We start from the raw sequence: 21,605 nt of genomic DNA on the forward strand, positions 1-21,605 counted from the left end.
CCCCCAAAACCACGAAGGGAGCCAGGCAGCTGCTCCAGCTCTGCTTCCCAAAGCTGCCTCGGGATTTGGGAGAAAAGCTCTCAGATCTGAAATCCCTGGTAGCAAAAATTTATTTCCATGACCGAAGACGAGGAGAAATGTATAAACTTATTCTAGCAACCATCCAAAGAAACTGTAAATATCCCATCACCTGGCAGCCACAGGGCTCTGCCACACCCCTGAGGCACATCACCTGTGGATTCCCAGCAAAGTCCTCAACACAACCTCCAGCTCTAGTGTCCAACGTGACAAGGAGAAAAAAACAAGCAGCACACTCATTTCAAAGCCCAACAGAGACATGGACAGTGTTAGATTCTCCTGAAAAGAAGCAGTCCTGATGTGTTTTTTCTCCCCCCAAAGGCCCAGGGCTGGGATCAGCGCATGAGCAGGCTGTGCTTGGGTCCATCCACCCTCTCCAGCTTCTCAAAGTGTTTCCTGGCGTTCCGGATGTTGATCAGCGTGGCCGCGGAAGCTGCGACGGAAAAGGGACGGGGGAGATAAAAACAAATTTAAAAGGGTGAGAATCACCTCTGAAAGGGACAGGGGAGATAGAAACAAATTTAAAAGGGTGAAAATCACCACTGAAAAGGGACAGAGGAAAGAGAAACAAATTTAAAAGGGTGAGAATCATCACTGAAAAGGGACAAGGGAGATAGAAACAAATTTAAAAGGGTGAGAATCACCACTGAAAAGGGACAGGGGAGATAGAAACAAATTTAAAAGGGTGAGAATCACCTCTGAAAGGGACAAGGGAGATAGAAACAAATTTAAAAGGGTGAAAATCACCACTGAAAAGGGACAGAGGAAAGAGAAACAAATTTAAAAGGGTGAGAATCATCACTGAAAAGGGACAAGGGAAAGAGAAACAAATTTAAAAGGGTGAGAATCACCACGGAAAAGGGACAAGGGAGATAGAAACAAATTTTAAAAGGTGAGAATCACCACGGAAAAGGGACAGGGGAAAGAGAAACAAATTTAAAAGGGGAGATGGGCTGGGCAAAATTTAACAGGGGATGGTCTAGGTAAAATTTAATGTGAGATGGTCTAGGTAAAATTTAATGGGGGATGGTCTAGGTAAAATTTAATATGGGATGGTCTAGGTAAAATTTAATATGGGATGACCTGGGTAAAATTCAGTGTGGGATAGTCAGGGCAAAATTTGATCTGGGCCAAATTTAATGTGGGAATGTCTGGACAAAATTGAATGTGGGATGGGTAAAAATGAAGCATGGGAAGGTTTGGGCAAAATTCAGCATGGAATGGTCTGAGTAAAATTTAGGGTGGGATGGTCTGGGTAAATTTAATGTGGGATGGTCTAGGTAAATTTAATGTGGGATGGTCTGAGCAGAATTTAACATGGATGGCCAGGGCTGTTGCTGTCCCAGACCAGCAGTGTCCTGGAGCCCCTGAGCTCCCAGCAGCAATTCCAAGAGCTGTGTAAACAGGGATCTGTCCTGATCCCAGGGGCTGTGGGCTGGCTCTGCTGCAGCTCCTCCTTGGGATAAATAGAGGCTGCTAAAATTAGAGCCTGTCCACCCCAGACAGCCAGAGCAACACCCAAACATGAGCCAGCTCTGCTTCCTCCCCAAAAATCACCAGGGCTGCCAGCTCCCTGCTGCCCAAAATAGCTTTTTGGGCATGACCTGCTCAGCCAGCTCTGCTGTGGTCTGCAGGGTCCTGCTCACCCTCAATCCCTCTCTCTTCAGCACTTCTGCCATTAAAAACTCTTTTTTTCCAAGACAAACAGGGTTTAAACTGGATGATTTCACTTTTTCTGAGTTTTTTTTTTGGTTTCTCTTGGCTCTGACTTACGTATGGAGGGGTCTGACATGACAACCATCACGTAGGTGTTGGATGTGAAGATGTCAATGAAAGCAGCAAAGTTGGAGTTCCTGACCTCCATGCTCTGGAAAGAAGCTGCCAGCTTACTGAAAAACAAGAGAATAAAGAAGAAAAAAAATAAAAAATAAAAAAAAAAAAAAAAAGAGTGAGTGTAGAGGTTTTGTGCCCACATGGCCAAAATCCTGATCTGAGCTGTTGGGAAGGAGCTGGAATTCCCACTTGGCAAGGTGTGGCTGGCCTTGGTTTTAATGGCAAAATTCCTTAGTTTTGGGCCAAATGAGAACAATATCAGCTGATTGTGCAGTGAATGAAGGAAATTCCAGACACAGCCCCCTGAGCAGGCCTGCTCCCCGTGGATCCCAGCTCAGCCATTCCCACCTGGACACTCAGGAATGAGCATAAAATGGGAACAGCTGGAGAACATCTGTAACCCCCCCAGAAACTTCTCCATCCAGCCTGGGGGCTGTGCAAAGCCAACTTCCCATTTTCCACTGAAAATAGGGATAAACAGAGCCTGCAAGGCCTGTCCTCCCCAGCTGCCATTCCCACTTTGCAACAAAACCACTTTTTCATCAGTTCAGCCCTAAAATTCCTCTGCCTCAATCCAGGAGAAGATGCTGCAATAAAACAGCAGCAAACCTAAATTAAAATGAACATTTAATGATGTGTGTTCCAGCAACATTCCAGCTGCTGAGGAGCCAAACTGGGATTTTCTGGAAACTCCCTGATGGGAGCAGCTCACCTGCAGCTCAGCTTGAACTGTTTGATGATGTTGCTGATCTTCTCAAACCTGTGCACATCCCTCTGCTCCTTGCACTGATAGTGGGAAATCACCTGCAGAAGGGGCACAGCCAGTCAGGGATTCCAGCCCAGCAATCCTGGGAAAGGATTCCCTCTGCCTGAGTGGATCTCACAGCAATTCTTGTGACAGGATCAGCACACAAAGGATCTGCCAGGTCCCCCCACTGTCCCTGAGGGCTTCACCTCAGCAGCAATTTAAACCTTGATCCAAAAATAGGTGGAAACAGAAAAAAAAAAAAGTGTCTATCCTGATCCAAAAATAGGTGGAAACAGAGGGGAAAAAATCTCTCCAAAAATAGGTGGAAACAGAGGAAAAGAATGTGTCCATCACCTCAGGAATGGGCTGAGTGCTGTGACAGATTTTCCCTCCATTTAACAGGTTTTTTAGGTTTTTTTTCCCTTAACCATCACTTTTTAAACTTGCCCAATTATTCCCACAAGCACAGCTTTAGCCACATTCAAGACTTGTACAGTGTACAATTTTCTTCCTAAACTTCCCAGATAAGGTTTTTTCACTACAATTTAAACACAGTTTCAGAATAAAGTTTTCAGAGGAAGATTTCCCAAAGAGATTTTCAGAGGAAGATTTTCCTTCAAGAGAAGAGAATCATGAGAATGTTTAAATATATTTAAAAAAAGGGAGGGTTTTTTTAACCATTTTAACCATTGTACTCAAATTAAGCACAGAACTTCTGCAGCAAAGATAATTCCTTTCAGTTAAAAATGTCCCTGTAACAATCACACTGTCACACACCCCAAGGTGGAACTATTTATTATCTCCAAAAGGTCAAAAAGCAGAACTTGCCAGGCATGGTGAGTGTTTGTTTCTGATAGTTTAAGGAGGAAGAAAAGTCATGGCTCCTTTCCCAAATTCCCTCCATCCTTTCCAAATCACCAGCAAGGAAAACACTCCAAAAAAATTCAAATATTTCCTTCAGCTCAGCAAGAGTTTGGTGCAAAGTGTGAGGAGCCCAGCCCAGGAATCAGGAATATGGACAAGCAGCAAGTGTGGTTTTATCCAGCACAGGGAGTGGAAAAGCATCCCAGTGCCATGGCTGATCCTCCACCAGAACATGCAGGACACCAAAACTCCACAGAAGCAGCTCCAGCTCCCATGTGCCAGCAGGAGGAAGTGAAAAGCTTTGGTTCTGCAGCTACAAAAGGTCCTGCCCTGAGCACAGAGGGATCCTCAGCCCCACCACAATGGGGACATGAAACACTCCCAGAGCTGCAAGAGGAAACTCCAACCAAACCCCAGCTCAGCTGCTGCAGGGGGGAATTCTGGGATGGTCCTGTGGGCCACAGGGGCCTAAAACCTGGATCAGGCCATTCTGCACCTCCCACTTCCACAGGATCCCACAATGGCTTGGAAGGACCTCAAAGCTCATCCAGTTCCAACCTGAACCTTCCACTGCCCCAGGCTGCTCCAGCCTGGCCTTGGGCACTGAGAATTCCATCCCCACCTTCACAGGGAACAATTCCTGCCCAAAATCCATCCCTGTGAATGGGAGCCATTCCCTGTGTCCTGTCCCTCCATCCCTTGTCTCTCCTGCAGCCCCTTCAGACCCTGAGCCCTGCTGGATCCCTCTCCTCCCCAGCTGAGCACCCCCAGCCCTCCCAGAGCAGGGGGGAGGCAAAGGGGGGCTCCATGCAGGGAATCCATGCCAGGAACTCACCAGGAACGTGGCTCTCTCAAACAGCAGCACCTCATCTGCCTCGATGATCTGAGCAAAGTTCCTCAGGTTCATCTCCAGCTGCTGCACGTTGGGGATCAGCTGATAGACAATGCTGGACCAGGCCTGCATTGGGGACACAGAAATCCCATCAGCTCCTCCCCTCCTCACCTCTGTGAGAAATCTGCTCCCAGAGGGATTCTGGGCACTTCTGAAGCTTCTCCCCCTTCCTGCCCAGCTCCCAGAGGGAGCCCAGACCTGAGGAGATCCTTCCCTGGCTCCAGCTCTTCTCCAGCAGGCAGAGAAACTACAGAGCTGCTGAACAGACTTCAATCATCCCTGGTTTAACTTGGGAATGCTTCTGTTCCTTCTCCCACTCGAGTTTCCAGAGATTTTTAATCCTGAGCAAGGCCAGCATGCAGATGGACACTTGGCAGCTCATCCCTTATCCCAAAGGGTCAGGAACAAGCCCAGGAGGGGCTGGGGGTGCTGGGATCAACATCTGTGCTCATCCACCCTTGGATTTCCCAAGCTCAGCCTCCCCTCCCTGCCCAGCTGTGACCAGGTGTGGGGCAGTGCCCAACCTCACCCCTCCTGAGAGCCAGGGGATATTTGGGATGCCTGTCTGCCAAATTCCTGATATTTACCACACTTTTTACAATTAATGAACTAAACCCAGGATTCATTTGGGTTTAACTGACACCCTGCAGAAGCAGCAGCTGCAGGGATCCTCCTCCTGCTCTTGCTCCAAGTGGGAAGGCAGTGGAGAGGAAGCTGCACCAACCTTGTACAGTGTCTCATCCCAGATGGAAGTTCTAAAACAAACACACTCCAGGGGCCTGGAAAGGCGCTTCAGGTCCTCCTCACGCTCCTTGAAAATCTGGGGAACAAAGAGAGTGCAGGGATTGATGGAAATGTTCCTGCTGGGGCTGCTGAATGGATTTCTGGGATGGCTTTCACATGGATCTCAGGGGACTGGCCAGGAGCCCTCCCAGGGAGCAGCAGGGCCAGGGATGTCTTGCTGCAGAATCCCAGCATGGTTTGGGTTGGAAGGAGCTGAGGTGTGCTGGCAGCTCTGGCAGGAAAAGCTTTATTTTTTTTTTTTTTTTGTCCCTAAAAATCACCACTGGATTCTAGGATGACACACTTTTTAAAAAAGACAGGAAGAAAAAAGAGAAAACCTTCGAGGAAGAGCCTTTGAGGCGTGACCCACGTGGCACCAGGGATGCATTTCATGGCAAAACACCAACCCCTCACCAGATCCCGCTGGTCCTCCTGCACCAAATCCATCTTGTGCACCAGGCAGAAGATTTTGGCATCGGGGGAGTTCTGCAGGATGGCCTCCAGGCAGGACTGGTAGTAGTGCATGTCCTTCTCCAGCTCCCTGCTCTCCACATCGAACACGTAGATCAGCACCTCCACGTTCCGGAAGATGTTGTCCCTCTGGCTGGTGAAGTAGTTCTCCATGAAGGTGTCCTGGCTGAGCAGCAGAGCAGAGATTCCTTCAGGAGCTTGTGGGAAACTCCTTGCCCTGCCAGGCTGAGATTTGGAATGGCTGCATGCCCTGAGCTTCAGGGAAGCTGCAGCTTCCCTCGTGTCCTGCTGCTCCTGAAACCCCACAGCAGCAGCAACACGACCCAAAGCACCAGCTCAGCCTTAAATCCCAGGATGTACATCTGCTTAACTCTGACATGATGGAGCTGAGAGCATTCCTTGAGAAAACTGCTTCAGGAGCCACAGCATCAGCCTCCAGCACAAATCCCACCTGGACTGAGTGGAGATGAGCAATTCCAGCAGCTCAGGACCAGCTCATCCCACGGGGAGGAGAACCCACTCTGCCCCATCCCTGATTCCTCACAGCCTCCCCCAGAAGCTGGGAAAGGCCAGGAATAAATAAGCAGTACCTACCCTCCACAGTCCCACAGGTTCAGCACCAGGTTTCCCAGGAATCTAACATGGGAATGCTCCACATCAACTGCAAAGAGACAGCAGGAGTTCACTGCCTGCACCACACAGCCAGGCAGAGCCAAAAACCATGGAAATCAGCAGAAAACCATGGAAATCAGCACAAAAATCATGGAAATCAGCACAAAACCATGGAAAACAGCACAAAATCATGGAATGGTTTGGGCTGGAAGGGATTAAAGCCCTCATTCCAGCCCCTGCCACCTTCCACTATCCCAGGTTGCTCCAAGCCTCCCCCAGCCTGGCCTTGGGCACTCCCAGGGATGGGCATTCCTCACAAAGCAGCCCCAGTTTGTAAAATCCCACCAAAACCATTCCCCAGAGGAATTCAGGCCTCTCCTGAGCAGTGCAGCAAGTGTTCCCCTTCAGTCACACATTCCTGATCCCTGGGATATTGTAGGAATGACTCTGCAGGGCTTGAAGCCATCCTTATAAACAAACCAGGAACACAGGGAATGTAAACTTCAGGATTTATGGCAAAGAGGAAAATTACACCAATCCCTGACATTAAATCCTCCCAGTGGGAAGCACCAGATCCCAACTTCTTGCCCTTTCCCAACAAAGGTTTTGGAAAAGGAAAAAGGAAAAAGGAAACCACTGCAGGATCCCTGGATACAGCAGGAATGTGCCACCAACACAGAGGAGGCTCTGACAGGTGTAGCTGCACCAAAGCTGCTTCATGATCCCAAAAGAAGGGATTTCAGGATAAAAGGTGAATAATAAAGCAGCCATGGCTGCGTCCTGATCACAATAAAAAGGGAGGTGAGGATGAAAGTTGAACAATAAAGCAGCAAAGCCAATCCCAGCTGCCTTTCCCTCCCCTTCCTGCCTGTCCCCAGCTGATCCCAGCAGGGTGTGGCAGCTGGAGCCCTGCAGGACCCACCCCAGCCGGGATGGCTGCAGGGCAGGGCTAATGAGGGGGTGGGATCTGGGAATGGGGCCGGGAATTCCTTACTGGTGGCCCCCAGGCGCCGCGTGTCCCGGGCGATGTAGTTGGCAAAGATAATGGATCTCATGCTGGTCTTCCCAGAGCCACTTTTACCCATCAGCAGCACCTGCAGAGAGGGAGAGCAGCAAAAATGAGTTCCCACAGAGCACTGAGCCCTTGCCAGCTCCCTGGAGGTGACACCTTGTGCCAAAGCCACTGAACACAGGAGGGGCACATGGCAGCTGGGAGTGCAGCAGGAGAGGGGCAGAGAGGAGCAGGACAGACACCCCAGTCCTGCTGTCCCTGTTCATCCCAGTCCTGCTGTCCTGGGACATCCCATCCCTGCTGTCCCTGTTCATCCCATCCCTGCTGTCCTTGGTGACCCCATCCCTGCTGTCCCTGCCCATCCCATCCCTGCTGTCCCTGCCCATCCCATCCCTGCTGTCCCTGCCCATCCCATCCCTGCTGTCCCTGTTCATCCCATCCCTGCTGTCCCTGTTCATCCCATCCCTGCTGTCCCTGTTCATCCCATCCCTGCTGTCCCTGTTCATCCCATCCCTGCTGTCCCTGTTCATCCCATCCCTGCTGTCCCTGTTCATCCCATCCCTGCTGTCCCTGTTCATCCCATCCCTGCTGTCCCTGTTCATCCCATCCCTGCTGTCCTTGGTGACCCCATCCCTGCTGTCCCTGCCCATCCCATCCCTGCTGTCCCTGTTCATCCCATCCCTGCTGTCCCTGTTCATCCCATCCCTGCTGTCCCTGTTCATCCCATCCCTGCTGTCCCTGTTCATCCCATCCCTGCTGTCCCTGCCCATCCCATCCCTGCTGTCCCTGTTCATCCCATCCCTGCTGTCCCTGTTCATCCCAGCCCTGCTGTCCCTGGACATCCCATCCCTGCTGTCCCTGTTCATCCCATCCCTGCTGTCCCTGCCCATCCCATCCCTGCTGTCCCTTTCATCCCATCCCTGCTGTCCCTTTCATCCCATCCCTGCTGTCCTTGGTGACCCCATCCCTGCTATCCCTGGACATCCCAGCCCTGCTGTCCCTGCTCATCCATCCTTGGTCACTGGGCCATGGTCAGATCCAACACTTTTCTCAAAAAACACGGAAAGGACTCAGGAGATTCCCAGCCTCTGCCACCCGATGGTTTTGGTGGCACCAAAGGACTTCAGAGATGAGGAACAGCTTTGTCTCAGCTCCTCCAGACCAGAAACAACCCCTCACTCCCTCATTTTCCACCCCAAACAATCTGTCCTAACCAGACAGGCTTGGGAAGGACCTTAAAGATCTTCTAATACTGCTCCTCCCACAGAATGACTGGTTTTCTTTTCCCAGATATCAGGGACATTCCCAGTTTCAGGTGCCAGATGACAAAAAACAAAAGGAAAAAGCAGATGAGACAGCCCAGGTCAGGATCCCCAGAGCAGGGGAGACTCTTTATGGCCTCTCAGCTCCAAGAGCTCCCATCCCTGCAGACCTCAGGGGAAAGGAGAGGCAGCCAAAATTAGGGAATGCAGGGGGTGGGGATGAGGGGAGACAGTCACACCAGAGACAGTCACACCAGGCAAGGCTTTACATTGTGATCTAAAAATAAAAATTAAACAAAACAAACCCATCAGTGGCAGCCTTGCTCACAAAACCCAGCTGTTCAACAAGTTCCAGTTCTGAAGCCAAATCCAGCTTTTGGCAGCAGCCCTGCAAGTCTCCCATCCAGGAGGGATTTCAGGAGAACAGCCCAGGGACAGCAGGGCAGGAGCTGCCACAGCTTGGGATAAAAGCAAGGCAGAATTCCCCAGTCCTGTGTGCTCAGGCCATTCCTGCACCCTGGCCAGAGGGAAACTGCCCATCCCAGGATGCTGCCCTGCCCTGTCCTGTCCCCTGAGCTGATCCCAGAGAACAGCCAAGCTCTTATTTCACAGCACCAGCACAAAATCCCAGGCAGAAACTCGATGCTGCTCTGAGGCATGGCCCAAACCAGCCCAAATTCCCAAAGTTTGGGCTGCAGAGGCCTTGGAAAGGGGTCAGGCAGGGAACCCAATCCCACCTCAGCATGGAAAAGCAGACAGAGGTTCCTTTAAGAGCTCTGATGTGGGATACACCCACCCCTGCCTTTCCCAGAGCTGCTGCTCCTTCCCCACGCGTTAAATTTCATCCTGAGGGCACTGGGGGCTCCTGGGACAGGGAAGGGCTCCGGCAGATCCTCCTCCCTCAGCAGGAAGGGTTCTGCAAGAGCCCCAGCAGCACCCGGGGAACAGCTGCCAGGGAAGGCTCAGCCCACAGCCAGGCCGGGACTAAACCCGGGTTTAAACCCGGCACCTCCAGCAGAGATGCAGCGCTGACCCCCCGAGGCTTCCCAGGGAGCACGGATACAACAAACAAAATGGATGGGGAAGGAAAATATACAGGATCCTCCTCCCAGTCCTTACCTTCTTCTTCATGGCTGTGCTTGGCATCACACACCTGCCGAGAGAAGCCGCCTTGGATCGCTGCTTTCCACATGCTCAGGCTCCGGTCCCAGCCCAATCCCAGCCCAAACCCAACCCAATCCCATCCCATTCCCGGTACTGGGGAAGAGCTGACACAGCCCCAGCTCCCTTCCCCTGCTCCGGGCCATGGGGAACTCCCGCTGCCGCCGGGCCGGGAGTCCCTTTACAGCCCCTTCCCCGGGATGTTCCTCCATTCCCCCGGGATGTCCTTCCATTCCCTCGGGACATCCCGCAGCCCCATCCCCGGGATTCCCCCGGGATGTCCCGCAGCCCCATCCCCCGGGATTTCCTTCCACTCCCTCGGGATGTCCCGCAGCCCCATCCCCAGGATTGTTTCCCCGGGATCCCCCAGAGCCGCCCCCACCCCCGGGCCGTGCCACGCCCCGTTACCTCCGGCGGCTCGGGGCGGCTCAGGGCGGCTCGGGGGGCGCTGCCGGTGTGAGGCCGGTGCCTCAGGGGCGCTGCCGGTGCGAGGCCGGGCGGCTCCGGGCGGGCGGGGGGCGGTGGCGGTGCCCGGCTGGCGGTGCCGGTGTGAGGCCGGGCTGTCCCGGGTCTGTCCCGGGCCTGTCCCGCTGCCCCCGTCCCGCCCCCCGCGCTCACGGGACCCAGCGCTCGGCGGCCGCCGCCGATCACGTGAGCGCGCCCCGCCCCTCCCGCCGGTGTCACGTGACGCCGGAAGGGCGCGGGGGCGCGCGGGGCGGCTGAAGCTCCGGCCGCCATGTTGGGTGAGGGCAGCGCCTTCCTGGCAAGGCCGGGACGTTCACTGGGGGCTCCCGGTGAGTCCCGGTATCGCCCGTGTTTCACCCGGTGCTTCCCGGTGTCTCCCATAGAACAGCGGAGTCGCCCCGGCCATCAGCGGGGCGGGCAGTAACGCTTTGAGGCGTGCGGGCAGGGAAGCATTCAGCGCCTCCCATATGGTCTAGCGGTTAGGATTCCTGGTTTTCACCCAGGCGGCCCGGGTTCGACTCCCGGTATGGGAAGTTTCAACTTTTCCCTCCCGATATGTAAAGCCGCGCATTCTTCTCCCTTTTTTCCGCACGTTCTCCCTCAAAAATCCTTCGGGCCTTATTTTTTGCACCTCTCTAGTGAATTTTCTCGGCGCCAGGAGCCTCCTGAAGCGCTTTGCCACTCCGCAGCCTCCCACCTGTTTAATTTTCGAGTGCATTGGAGCTCAGAGCCCGCAGCTAATTAACATGCTGGTAATTGTCTTCTCTAACGCAAGCAAGAAAACTCCTGCCTGTGCCCCAGGGCTTTTTTAAACCGCCCTGACTTGCTCAAGGCAAATAGGGTTCTGCTGAAGATACATATACAGAAATCCATATATAAAATATACATTTATACATTTGTGTGTCCCCTCTCAGAGCCCCATCACCTCTTGTCACCAAGCTTTGTCACCTTGTGTCCCCCTCCTCGAGCCTTGTCACCTTTCTCACTTTTAAAGCCAACAAGGATATAAAAATGAGTTTAGATTTCTCCTTTAAAAAACTGGGAAAAATATCAGAGGAACACACACCTCCCTTCTTTTTGTTATTTAATAAATATTTTCTGTTTACATTTTAAACGTCCTTGTCAGAGCCTGAACCCCAAATTGCAGAGTTGTGACTCTGGGTGTGTTTATTTTATATTCACACAAAACAAATCCCAGCAGCAGCTGTGACAACCACTTTGTGTCCCCTAAAACTGGGCCAAAGTCCACGAGAATTTGGAGCCATTTCACCTCTTTGTTCCTCTTGATGAACTCTTAGATATCCCAATTAAACAGAAAAAAAATCCTAATCTGATTAGCTGTGAATAGAGAAGAGAATAATTTTATTTTTTTTTCTCTCCCACCCCCCTTCCTTCTGGACCTCTCCTCTATTTTTAAAGCAGATTTTTGAAGAAAATGGTCCAAAGTCAGAACATTCTGATAAAAATCAAATTTCCTGGTGCTCTTGTGGAACAACTTGTCTCCAGTTTTGGAGCTGAGTTTCTGAGCTGCACAATGACAACATTCACTTGCTGCCAGCAGCTGCTCTGAGCTCTCCTTGTTCAGCACCAGCCTCCTGCTCACACATCCTCTACACTCAAGCTGCTCATTTTTTGAAGTTTTATTGGCCAAATTTTCACTGTAAAAAGTGAAGAGGTAACCCAGGAGCCAACTGCAATCCCAGACTGAGCACTTCCAACTCCTGTTTTTATGATGAAAGAGGTGAAGCTCCACTCCTTCCTCGACAGAATTTGGGATTTGGGGCTGTTTGCACAGAGATAAAAAGATAAAAGCACCAGCACAGGAAAGCAAGCAGGAAGTTGTGCTCACTCCCAAAAATATCCTGATTTTTTAAGATTAAAAATAGCTCCATCACCAGGTTTAATTGGCTTCAGTGACCCCACAGAATTATTGCCAAGGAGAAAAACCCCAAACTGAGCTGCCAGAAACATTTTGTGTGGAATGGGTATAAAAACCTGCCAGGGGTTTGCTGCTGAAATGCCAAAATTCCTCACTCCAAGGCTCTCCCTGCCTCCTCTGCAGGGTTTTCCTCACACACTCAAAGTTTTCATCTCTTTTGTGGAACAGAGACACAAAATGAGCTGGAAGGTGTTTAAGGGTTATCAGTGCTGCCAACCATCCATGCCAAGGGAAATGAGGCACCTTTAGAGCTCTGGATTTGCATTTTAATTTTAAATCAGGAGAAGTCACCAGCCAGGCCTTCCTTTGTCTCCTTGGCCTGACTACAGGGGATCAAATTGTTATTTAAATCCAGTGATCTGTGTGTAGTGCTTCCAATTCCCCAAAAAACCAGCAAAATCCTGTGAGGTGGGATGAGTGCTGAGCACAAAATCATGAATGAAAGAATCCCAGACTGGTTTGGGTTGGAAGGACCTTAAAGCTCATCCAGTTCTACCCTTTCCAGTGTCCCAGGGTGGCATTCCCTGAGGAATGTGGGTGTCACAGAGCTGGCAGGAACTCCTCTGCTGCTCCAGAGTCTCTGCCATCCCCTTCTCTGCAGGAATTCCAGGAGATCAAATTATTGACGACTACAAGGAAACCATGCTATAAAAATCAAAGTTTGGTGGAGCATTTATCCCCATTGCTCTGTCTATATTAAATAAAGCAATCTGAATTTTGCTGAATAACAAGACTTTTGTTTCTCATTTTTATATACAACACCACGTGGGGAAGTTCATCCATGGATAAATCCCAGCCTGGAGCAGCTCCTTCTCTTCATCACCACATCCCTCAAGCACATCCAGCGTGGAAACTGTGATAATTGATAAATTATTTGTGTTAATCATAGAAATTTTGGAGTTTGTATCAACCAGAATACTTCAAATAAGAAAAGAACATGGACCTAGATAAAGGGAAATATATGATTAAAGCCACTCTGTTTAAATCCCCCTGTTATGAATATTGTACACCAGTTTGTAAAACAAAAAAAAAAAGGGTTTTCCACAGTCTGAAAGGTTTTTTTGCAGAATCAGATTTCCTGCCTTTGTGTGATCAATAATGATCAGAATTCCCACTTGTTCTGCTTTTTATCCACCAAGACCAGATGGTTCCATGACCAATTGTCCCCAGAGCCGTCCCACGGAAGTTTGGAAGTTTATTTGAGCAGCACTGCTCACCTTGCAGAATTATTACAACAAAACAATAACAATTATTGATTCCTACAAGGAAAACCATCCTATAAAAAGGGAGCTGCAAACCAAGTTGGGTGGAGCATGGAGTGGGTGGTGACCTCTCATGTTTTTCCCAAAATCGCTCCCGGGACCCCAAAATCGCTCTGGGACCCCAAACCCGCTCCCCACACCCGCTCCCGGACGCCAAAATCGCTCCGGGACCCCAAATCCACTCCCAGACCCCAAACCCGCTCCCCAAACCCGCTCCCGAACCCCAAATCGCCCCCCGACCCCAAACCCGCTCCCCAAACCGCTCCCGAACCCCAAATCGCCCCCCGACCCCAAACCCGCTCCCCAAACCGCTCCCGAACCCCAAATCGCCCCCCGACCCCAAACCCGCTCCCGGTTCCCTCAGCGCCTCTTCCCAGAGCGAGGCTCCCTCACGGCCGCTGTGACGTCACCGCCGCGCCGCCGGCTGCCATTGGCGGGTTCGGCCCCCGCGCCTGCGCAGTGCAGCGGCTGCAGCGGCGCCGCCTTCGGGCTGCGGGGGCCGCACCGGCGGTACCGGTACCCGCGGTGTTATCGGTGTTATCGGTGCTCCCGGTACCCGCGGCGCTCCCGGTACCCGCGGTGCTATCGGTGTTCCCGGTACTTTCGGTGTTCCCGGTGCTCCCGGGCGGGCAGTGCAGCTCCCCCGGGCGGGCAGTGCGCATGCGTGAGGCGCGCTGCTCTTGGCGCCCCCTGGCGGCCGCCTCTGTTCCTTCTCTTATTTTCCTTCTCTTTCCCTCTTTTCCATCCCTTTCTCTTTCCCTTTCTCTTTCCCTTTCTCTTTTCCATCTCTTTCTCTTTTCCATCCCTTTCTCTTTTCCATCCCTTTCTCTTTCTCTTTCCCTTCTCTTTCTCTTTCCCTTTCTCTTTTCCATCCCTTTCTCTTTCACTTCTCTTTCCCTTTCTCTTTTCCATCCCTTTCTCTTTCACTTCTCTTTCCCTTTCTCTTTTCCATCCCTTTCTCTTTCCCTTTCTCTTTTCCTTCTCTTTCCCTTTCTCTTTTCCATCTCTTTCCCTTTCTCTTTTCCATCCCTTTCTCTTTCTCTTTTCCATCTCTTTCCCTTTCTCTTTCCCTTTCTCCATCTCTTTCCCTTTCTCTTTTCCATCCCTTTCTCTTTCCCTTTCTCTTTCCCTTCTCTTTCCCTTTCTCTTTTCCATCTCTTTCCCTTTCTCTTTTCCATCCATCCCTTTCCCTTTCTCTTTTCCATCTCTTTCCCTTTCTCTTTCCCTTTCTCTTTCCCTTCTCTTTCCCTTTCTCTTTTCCATCTCTTTCCCTTTCTCTTTTCCATCCCTTTCTCTTTCCCTTTCTCTTTTCCATCTCTTTCCCTTTCCCTTTCTCCTTCCCTTTCTCTTTCCCTTTCTCTTTTCCATCCCTTTCTCTTTCCCTTTCTCTTTTCCTTCCCTTTCTCTTTCCCTTTCTCTTTCCCTTCCCTTTCTCTTTCTCTTTTCCTTCCCTTTCTCTTTCCCTTTCTCTTTTCCTTCCCTTTCTCTTTCCCTTTCTCTTTTCCATCTCTTTCCTTTTCTCTTTTCCATCCCTTTCTCTTTCTCTTTCCCTTCTCTTTCTCTTTCCCTTTCTCTTTTCCATCCCTTTCTCTTTTCCTTCTCTTTCCCTTTCTCTTTTCCATCCCTTTCTCTTTCCTTTTCTCTTTCCCTTTCTCTTTTCCATCCCTTTCTCTTTCCCTTTCTCTTTCTCTTTCCCTTCTCTTTCCCTTTCTCTTTTCCTTTTATTTCTCTTTTTCTTTCCCTCTTTCTCTCTCCCCTTTTTCCTTTTTCTATTTATTTTTTCATTTTCCTTAAGAAAATATTTTATCCCTCCACTTGCTGTTTAATTCACAACTCAAACCTTTTTGGAAGCATTAAATTCCACATTTCACCTTTGATTATTGGGTAGAGAATTCCCCAACACCCTTTAGATCAAATCTCTTCACATGATTCACATTTATCTAAAAAAAAATAAAATTTTAAAAAATTAAAAAATAATAAAAAAACCAGATTCATTATCCACGGTTCAAGTTCCACCTTCCATCAAAGTGCTGGAAAAATCTGCCAGAAACAGCAAAATAAAAATAAAATATCCCTTAACACTGAGTTAGGTCTGAATATTCCCAGATTTTTCCCAGATTTCTCCAGAATTCCTTGATTTTTCTCACATTTTTTCCCAGTATTTTCCCAGAATTCCCAGATTTTTTTCCCGGATTTTCCTGGAATTCCCACATTTTCTCTGAATTCCCCATTTTTCCTGGATTTTTCCAGAATTCCCAGATTTTTCCCCAGACTTTTCAATAATTTCTTTTTTTTTCTTACAGATTTTTTTTTTTTATTTTGTTTTATCGGATTTTTCCCGGATTTTTCCCAGATTTTCCAAGAATTCCTAGATTTTTCCCCGATTTTGCCTGGATTTTCCCAAAATTGCAAGATTTTGCCAGAATTCCCGAATTTTTCCTTTATTTTCCCAGAATTCCTGATTTTTTCCTGGATTTCCTTTGGATTTTCCTGTCATTCCCAAATTTCCCCTAAATTCCCGGATTTTTTTCAGAATTCCCAGTTTTTTCCTGGATTTTTCTTGGGTTTTATCAGATTTTCCCTGGATTTTCCCAGAATTCCAAGATTTTTCCTTTATTCTCCCAGAATTCCTGAATTTTTCCTGGATTTCCCTTGGATTTCCCTGTAATTCCCAATTTTTCCCTGAATTCCTGAATTTTCCTGGATTTTTTTCAGAATTCCCAGATTTTTCCCAGACTTTTCCAGAATTCCCAGTTTTTTCTCAGATTTTTTTAGTTTTATCAGATTTTTCCTGTATTTTCCCAGAATTCCAAGAAATCACCAGAATTCCAAGATTTTCCCAAAATTCACGAATTTTTCCTTTATTTTCCCAGAATTCCTGAATTTTTCCTGAATTTCCCTTGGATTTTCCTGTAATACCCAAATTTCCCCTGAATTCCCGAATTTTTCCTGGATTTTTTTCAGAATTCCCAGATTTTTTCCTGGATTTTTCTTGGGTTTTATCAGATTTTCCCAGAATTCCAAGATTTTGCCAGAATTCCCGAATTTTTCCTTTATTCTCCCAGAATTCCTGGATTTTCCCTCAATTCTCACATTTTTCACTGGATTTTTCCAGAATTCCCAGATTTTTCCCAGACTTTTCCAGAATCCCCCTTTTTTTTACAGATTTTTTTTAAATCAGATTTTTCCAGGATTTTTCCTCGATTTTACCTGGATTTTCCCAAAATTCCAAGATTCTGCCAGAATTCCCGGATTTTTCCTTTATTCTCCCAGAATTCCCATTTTTTTTCCTGGATTTTCCCAGAATTTCAAGATTTTGCCAGAATTCCCGAATTTTTCCTTTATTTTCCCAGAATTCCTGAATTTTTCCTGGATTTCCTTTGGCTTTTCCTGTAATTCCCAAATTTCCCCCGAATTCCCGATTTTTTCCTGGATTTTTTCCAGAATCCCCAGTTTTTTCTCAGATTTATTTTTATTTTATCCGATTTTTCCAGGATTTTTCCCTGGATTCACTCAGACATTCCCAAATTTTTCTGGGAAACTACTCCAGCCTCAGCAGCTCTGAGTCATCTGGAATAATCTGAATTTAAACAAATTACACTTGAACCTCTGGATTTTAATAACTGCAAAAGCTGCAGGGGAAAGGATTAAAAGCAGAAATATAAAAATCACTTTGAATTTATTATAATAATTTATAATAAATTATTATTATTTAAAATAATTTATTACCTCAACAACAATAAACCCCCCCTAAAAAAACAACTCCAAATCCTTCCAAAATCTCTTTTTTTTTTTTTTTTTTCTCAGATTTAGCAAAGTAATTAGAGCTGGAATTAGCACAACTCCAATAACAACATTATTATTTCTAAATAATAAATTTATTCTGATTTTGGGAGGGTGGAGCTTGGATTTAAACACACACCTTGAGCAGGATTTTCCTTATTTTTGGTTCTTGAATTTTGGTTCATTTTGGTTCATTTGTTATATTTAGGACTCTTTTCTTAGTGAATTAACTATTAAAAAAAAAAGTTTGAGAGTTTTTTTTTAAGTTCTGCTGAATAAAAACTGCTGGGTTCTGTTTTCCAAGGATTTTATAGCCATAGAAACCAGGAAATCCTTCAATATCCTCCTGGCTCTGAAGGCAGAGCTGAACTTTGGGGGTTTAATTCTTGCTGCTCCAATTCTGCCCAGGAAAAAACAAAAAACAAAAAACAAAAACAAAAACAAAAACAAAAAACAAAACAAAACAAAAAAAAATTGAATATTTATCCTTTAAAAAAACAAATTAACCACTAAGGAAATCAATGATCCCTGAAACCTTTGAATAACATAAATTAATTAATTAAAGGCACCCCAGAATCAATAAAAGTGAACCCTACTAAATAATCCAACTTTTACCTGCAGAGGAACAATGCAAAGTACCAAATTCCAAATTCATTTAATTTCTACAGAATTATCATACAAAAGTATCAAAAACATCACAAAGGAATCCAAGTTTTCTAATTATAAATAAAAAAATAAATCATATTTTCAAACTTATAGTTTTTCCAATTATTCTATTCTAATATAATCTAATTCTAATTATAATATTGAATTAATAAATAGAATGTATAATGTATATAATAATATACAATATTATATAAAATAACACATAAATTATATTATATTATATTATATTATATTATATTATATTATATTATATTATATTATATTATGCATTATATATTCTATTTATTAATTCTATATTAGAATTAGATAGAATTAGATTATAATTATAAAATTTTATTCAATAATATAATGTAATAATTCTCTGAGTTCCCAATTCCATGGGATCTTCCCCATTTATTGAATTCTGTTCTCCTCAGGTGCCAGAATAGGCTCAGGTTGGATATTGGGAATAATTCCTTTGTGGAAAGGGATTTTAATTATTGGGATGGGCTCCTGACATGCTCAGATCCTGGAAAAATTGAGGAAAAATGGAGAATTTTGCAGTTTTTAATATGGTGCCTCATCCTCCAGGTAATCTGAGTGATTTCAGGTAATGAAGAGTTAAAAGGCAGCAAAAAAAGAAGATTTAAGGTGATTTTTTTCCCTATTCTTACCCAGCTCAGGCATCCAATTCTGCACAATTTTGGTTCTTTTAATGTGATCTGTATTAAATCTGCTCAAGATCTGAGCCAACTTCAGAATTTTTTTAAATTTTTTTGCTGCCCAAACTTTCCTCTGGTTCTGACTGGAGCAAAAAACCAAAATGTTGGATAAATAGAATAATTATGTGGGATCGACCTCACCTGGCCAGGTGGAAAAATTTCCCTCCAGGTTTATAATTCAGGAAATAATTCTGTCCCCAGGGAGGGGCTGGGATGTCCCCAGGTTTGGTTGGGGAAGATTTCTGACAGAATTAATTAGAAATCGATCCCCAAATTCATGGAATAAATGGATAAAGAGCACAAAACCCTTCCTGCCAGATGGGGAAACATCTGGGGGAAAATTCCATTTTTTCCCCTTCTGCCCCAAGGAACTGAGCTGGGAGCAACAATGAGAGAAATCTTCAGGATGAGCTGGGGGATGACACCATTAATTCCATTAATTCCAATAATAATTCCATTAATTCCAATAATAATTCCAATAATTCCATTAATTCCAATAATTTCCTGAGGTATCCCCAAATCCCACCTCATTTTCCAATTTTCCACCCCCTTGGCTCCAATTCCAGGCAGGACAAAGCTGCAGCCCAAAAATCCCCATCAGGAACCTCCAGGAAGGGCTGAGCTGAATTAAATTAATCAGGTGCTAATTAAATCATGTTAATTAATTAATTAATTGATTGATTAATTAATTAGCTGTGGCTCCGCCTTCAACTGTCACTCACCCCTGGCTGTGTGAGGGAAGTTTTTCCACCTCCCTCTTCCAAAACCAGAGGAATTCTTGTCCCTGGATGTCCAACCCATCCTGGAAGAATAAAAACCTGTGGATGGAGGAAAAGGGTTGGTGATGATCCCAAAGCTCTTTTCCAGATATTCTCGTGTAAATTGAATTTTTCTATTAATTAACACTCAGTTTAGAGCTCTTTAAACAGTTAAATTTCAGCCAAAGCACTGGAAACAATCTCGTTGTGGGGTGTTTTTAATTCCACTTTCCAACATGGATTTCCAGCCCCTTTTTGCATTTTGTGATTTCCAGGCAACCAAAAAGTTTTTTGTTTTTTAGACTTTGCCTTAAGTGAACTCGGGCACAGTGTCCAGGTGTGATGGATGCTGTGGGAACGGCACCAACATCTAATCCCAGGGGTCACATCCCATTAAATTAGAAATAAATTAATAGTTGGGAGAGAAATCCCCGAATTGTGAACTGAGAATGAATTAATGACTTGGGGCAGGGAAGCTGAGGGCATCCCCAGCTCGTCTGAAATGCAGGAAAAAAATCCAAAATTCAAAATCCAGAATCCAGCGGCTGCCTGGGAACACTAGAGGGAGCAGGGACAGGGAGGGAAGGCAGGAAAGGGGAGAGCAGTGCAGCTTCTGAGAGGGTTTCTGGGGAAAGGGAAAGGGAAAGGAAAAGAAGAAGAAAAAGGAAAAGAAAAGGAAAAGGAAAAGGAAAAGGAAAAGGAAAAGGAAAAGGAAAAGGAAAAAAAAGAAAAAGGAAGAAGAAAAAGAAGGAAGTAGAAGAAGAAGGAAAAGAAAGAAAATTAAAAAGGAAGAAGAAAAAGAAGGAAGAAGAAGAAGAAGAAGGAAAAGAAAGAAAATGAAAAAGGAAGAAGAAGAAAAAGAAGGAAGAAGAAGAAGAAGAAGAAGAAGAAGAAGAAGAAGAAGAAGAAGAAGAAGAAGAAGAAGAAGGGGAAGGAGAAGGAAGAGGAAGAATAAGAAGGAGAAAGAGGAAGAGGAAGAAAGAAGAAGAAGAAGAAGAAGAAGAAGAAGAAGAAGAAGAAGAAGAAGAAGAAGAAGAAGAAGAAGAAGAAAAAGAAGAAGGAGAAGGAAGAGGAAGAGGAAGAATAAGAAGGAGGAGGAGAAAGAGGAAGAAGAAGAAGAAGAAGAAGAAGAAGAAGAAGAAGAAGAAGAAGAAGAAGAAGAAGAAGAAGAAGAAGAAGAAGAAGAAGAAGAAGAAGAAGAAGAAAAGGAAGAAAAAAAAAAAGAAAAAGAAAAAAAAAAGAAAAAGAAAAAGAAAAAGAAAAAGAAAAAGAAAAAGAAAAAGAAAAAGAAAAAGAAAAAGGGAAAAAAGAAAAAAGAAAAGGAAGAAAAAGAACAAAGGAAAACTGAGCCCTGAAATTTGGGGAGCACAGGAACAAAGGGATGTGCAGGACAGGAGGGATCACCTGGGATCTCCTTTGGCACACATGGATTTGTCTTTCCAAACAAGCTGGTGGGTAAAACCAGCACTGAGATAAAAGAAACAATGGGATGGATTCCACTGACTGATGGATCAAAAAAAAATTTAAAAAAAAATAAATATATATATATATATTTGCCTTTACAAACAAACTGTAGGTTTGCTGAGGAATGAAAATGGATATTGAAAGGTGAAAGAAACAATGGGGAAAAATGATGAATTCTATAAAAATCAAAAATTAAGAGGGAGGGTTGTACATTAGAGGGGAATCTCAGGTATCAGGTGTCTGGGCAGTCTGTGCCTCTCAGGTACCTCAGCAATGGGGAAAGAGAGAGGGAAATGTGGATGGGAAATTGGGATTAAAAAAACCTGAAAGATCCCAGGGCATCTCTCTTTATTAGAATAAAGTCACAGAACTCCTCTGTCTCCTTTTTGGACACACACCCCTGGTGTTTGTGGGTTCATTTTCCTGACATCAGCAATCCTAAAACAATCCAAACCTTACAAAAATGTGAAAACCCAAACAGCTGCACCTCCCTCTTTTTTTAAACAGTTTAATTCTCTTTTTTTCAGAGGCATTAGGGGTTGTTTGCACATTATTTTTCCCAGCTCTGGGCTTTGCTCCCCTGTTTCCAGCAGCCTGAGCTGGTAAATTTGAAGATTAATTATTCCAGGTGCTGCCAGGTCAGGATGGAGCCTTAACTCCTAATAAATCTCAGCCCAGAAGGGTGGCACAGCCTCCTAATTGACAGGAATTATTTTATTTTTTTATATCTTTAATCATTAACTTTTGTTTGCAGGAGATTTTTCCCCTGCAAAGTATTCCTTCTCATCCCAAAAAAAAAACTCTGGAAAAAAAAGGACATTTCTCTCCTCTGAGAAAGCCTTTGGAAAGGG

General features: G+C 46.1%; 1 protein-coding gene and 1 non-coding gene across 2 annotated transcripts; one reads left to right on the plus strand and one right to left on the minus strand.

Annotated features, from left to right (window-relative positions):
- Nucleotides 1–92: 92 nt before the first annotated feature.
- Nucleotides 93–10,300, minus strand: LOC130253039 (ras-related GTP-binding protein A). Its single transcript, XM_056491286.1, has 10 exons — nt 10,125–10,300; nt 9,675–9,708; nt 7,276–7,375; nt 6,264–6,330; nt 5,613–5,835; nt 5,140–5,235; nt 4,359–4,481; nt 2,624–2,715; nt 1,852–1,967; nt 93–511 (listed from the first exon to the last, which is right to left on the minus strand). The coding sequence occupies exons 2-10, from the start codon at nt 9,699–9,701 to the stop codon at nt 414–416; spliced, it is 942 nt and encodes a 313-aa protein (XP_056347261.1). The 5' UTR covers nt 9,702–9,708; nt 10,125–10,300; the 3' UTR covers nt 93–413.
- Nucleotides 10,301–10,642: 342 nt separating this feature from the next.
- TRNAE-UUC (transfer RNA glutamic acid (anticodon UUC)) lies at nt 10,643–10,714 on the plus strand. Its single transcript has one exon. It is a non-coding gene; the product is annotated as a tRNA-Glu (tRNA).
- Nucleotides 10,715–21,605: the final 10,891 nt, after the last annotated feature.

The sequence above is a fragment of the Oenanthe melanoleuca genome, chromosome 4A (assembly GCF_029582105.1).
Source record: "Oenanthe melanoleuca isolate GR-GAL-2019-014 chromosome 4A, OMel1.0, whole genome shotgun sequence".
Taxonomy (NCBI): Eukaryota; Metazoa; Chordata; class Aves; order Passeriformes; family Muscicapidae; genus Oenanthe; species Oenanthe melanoleuca.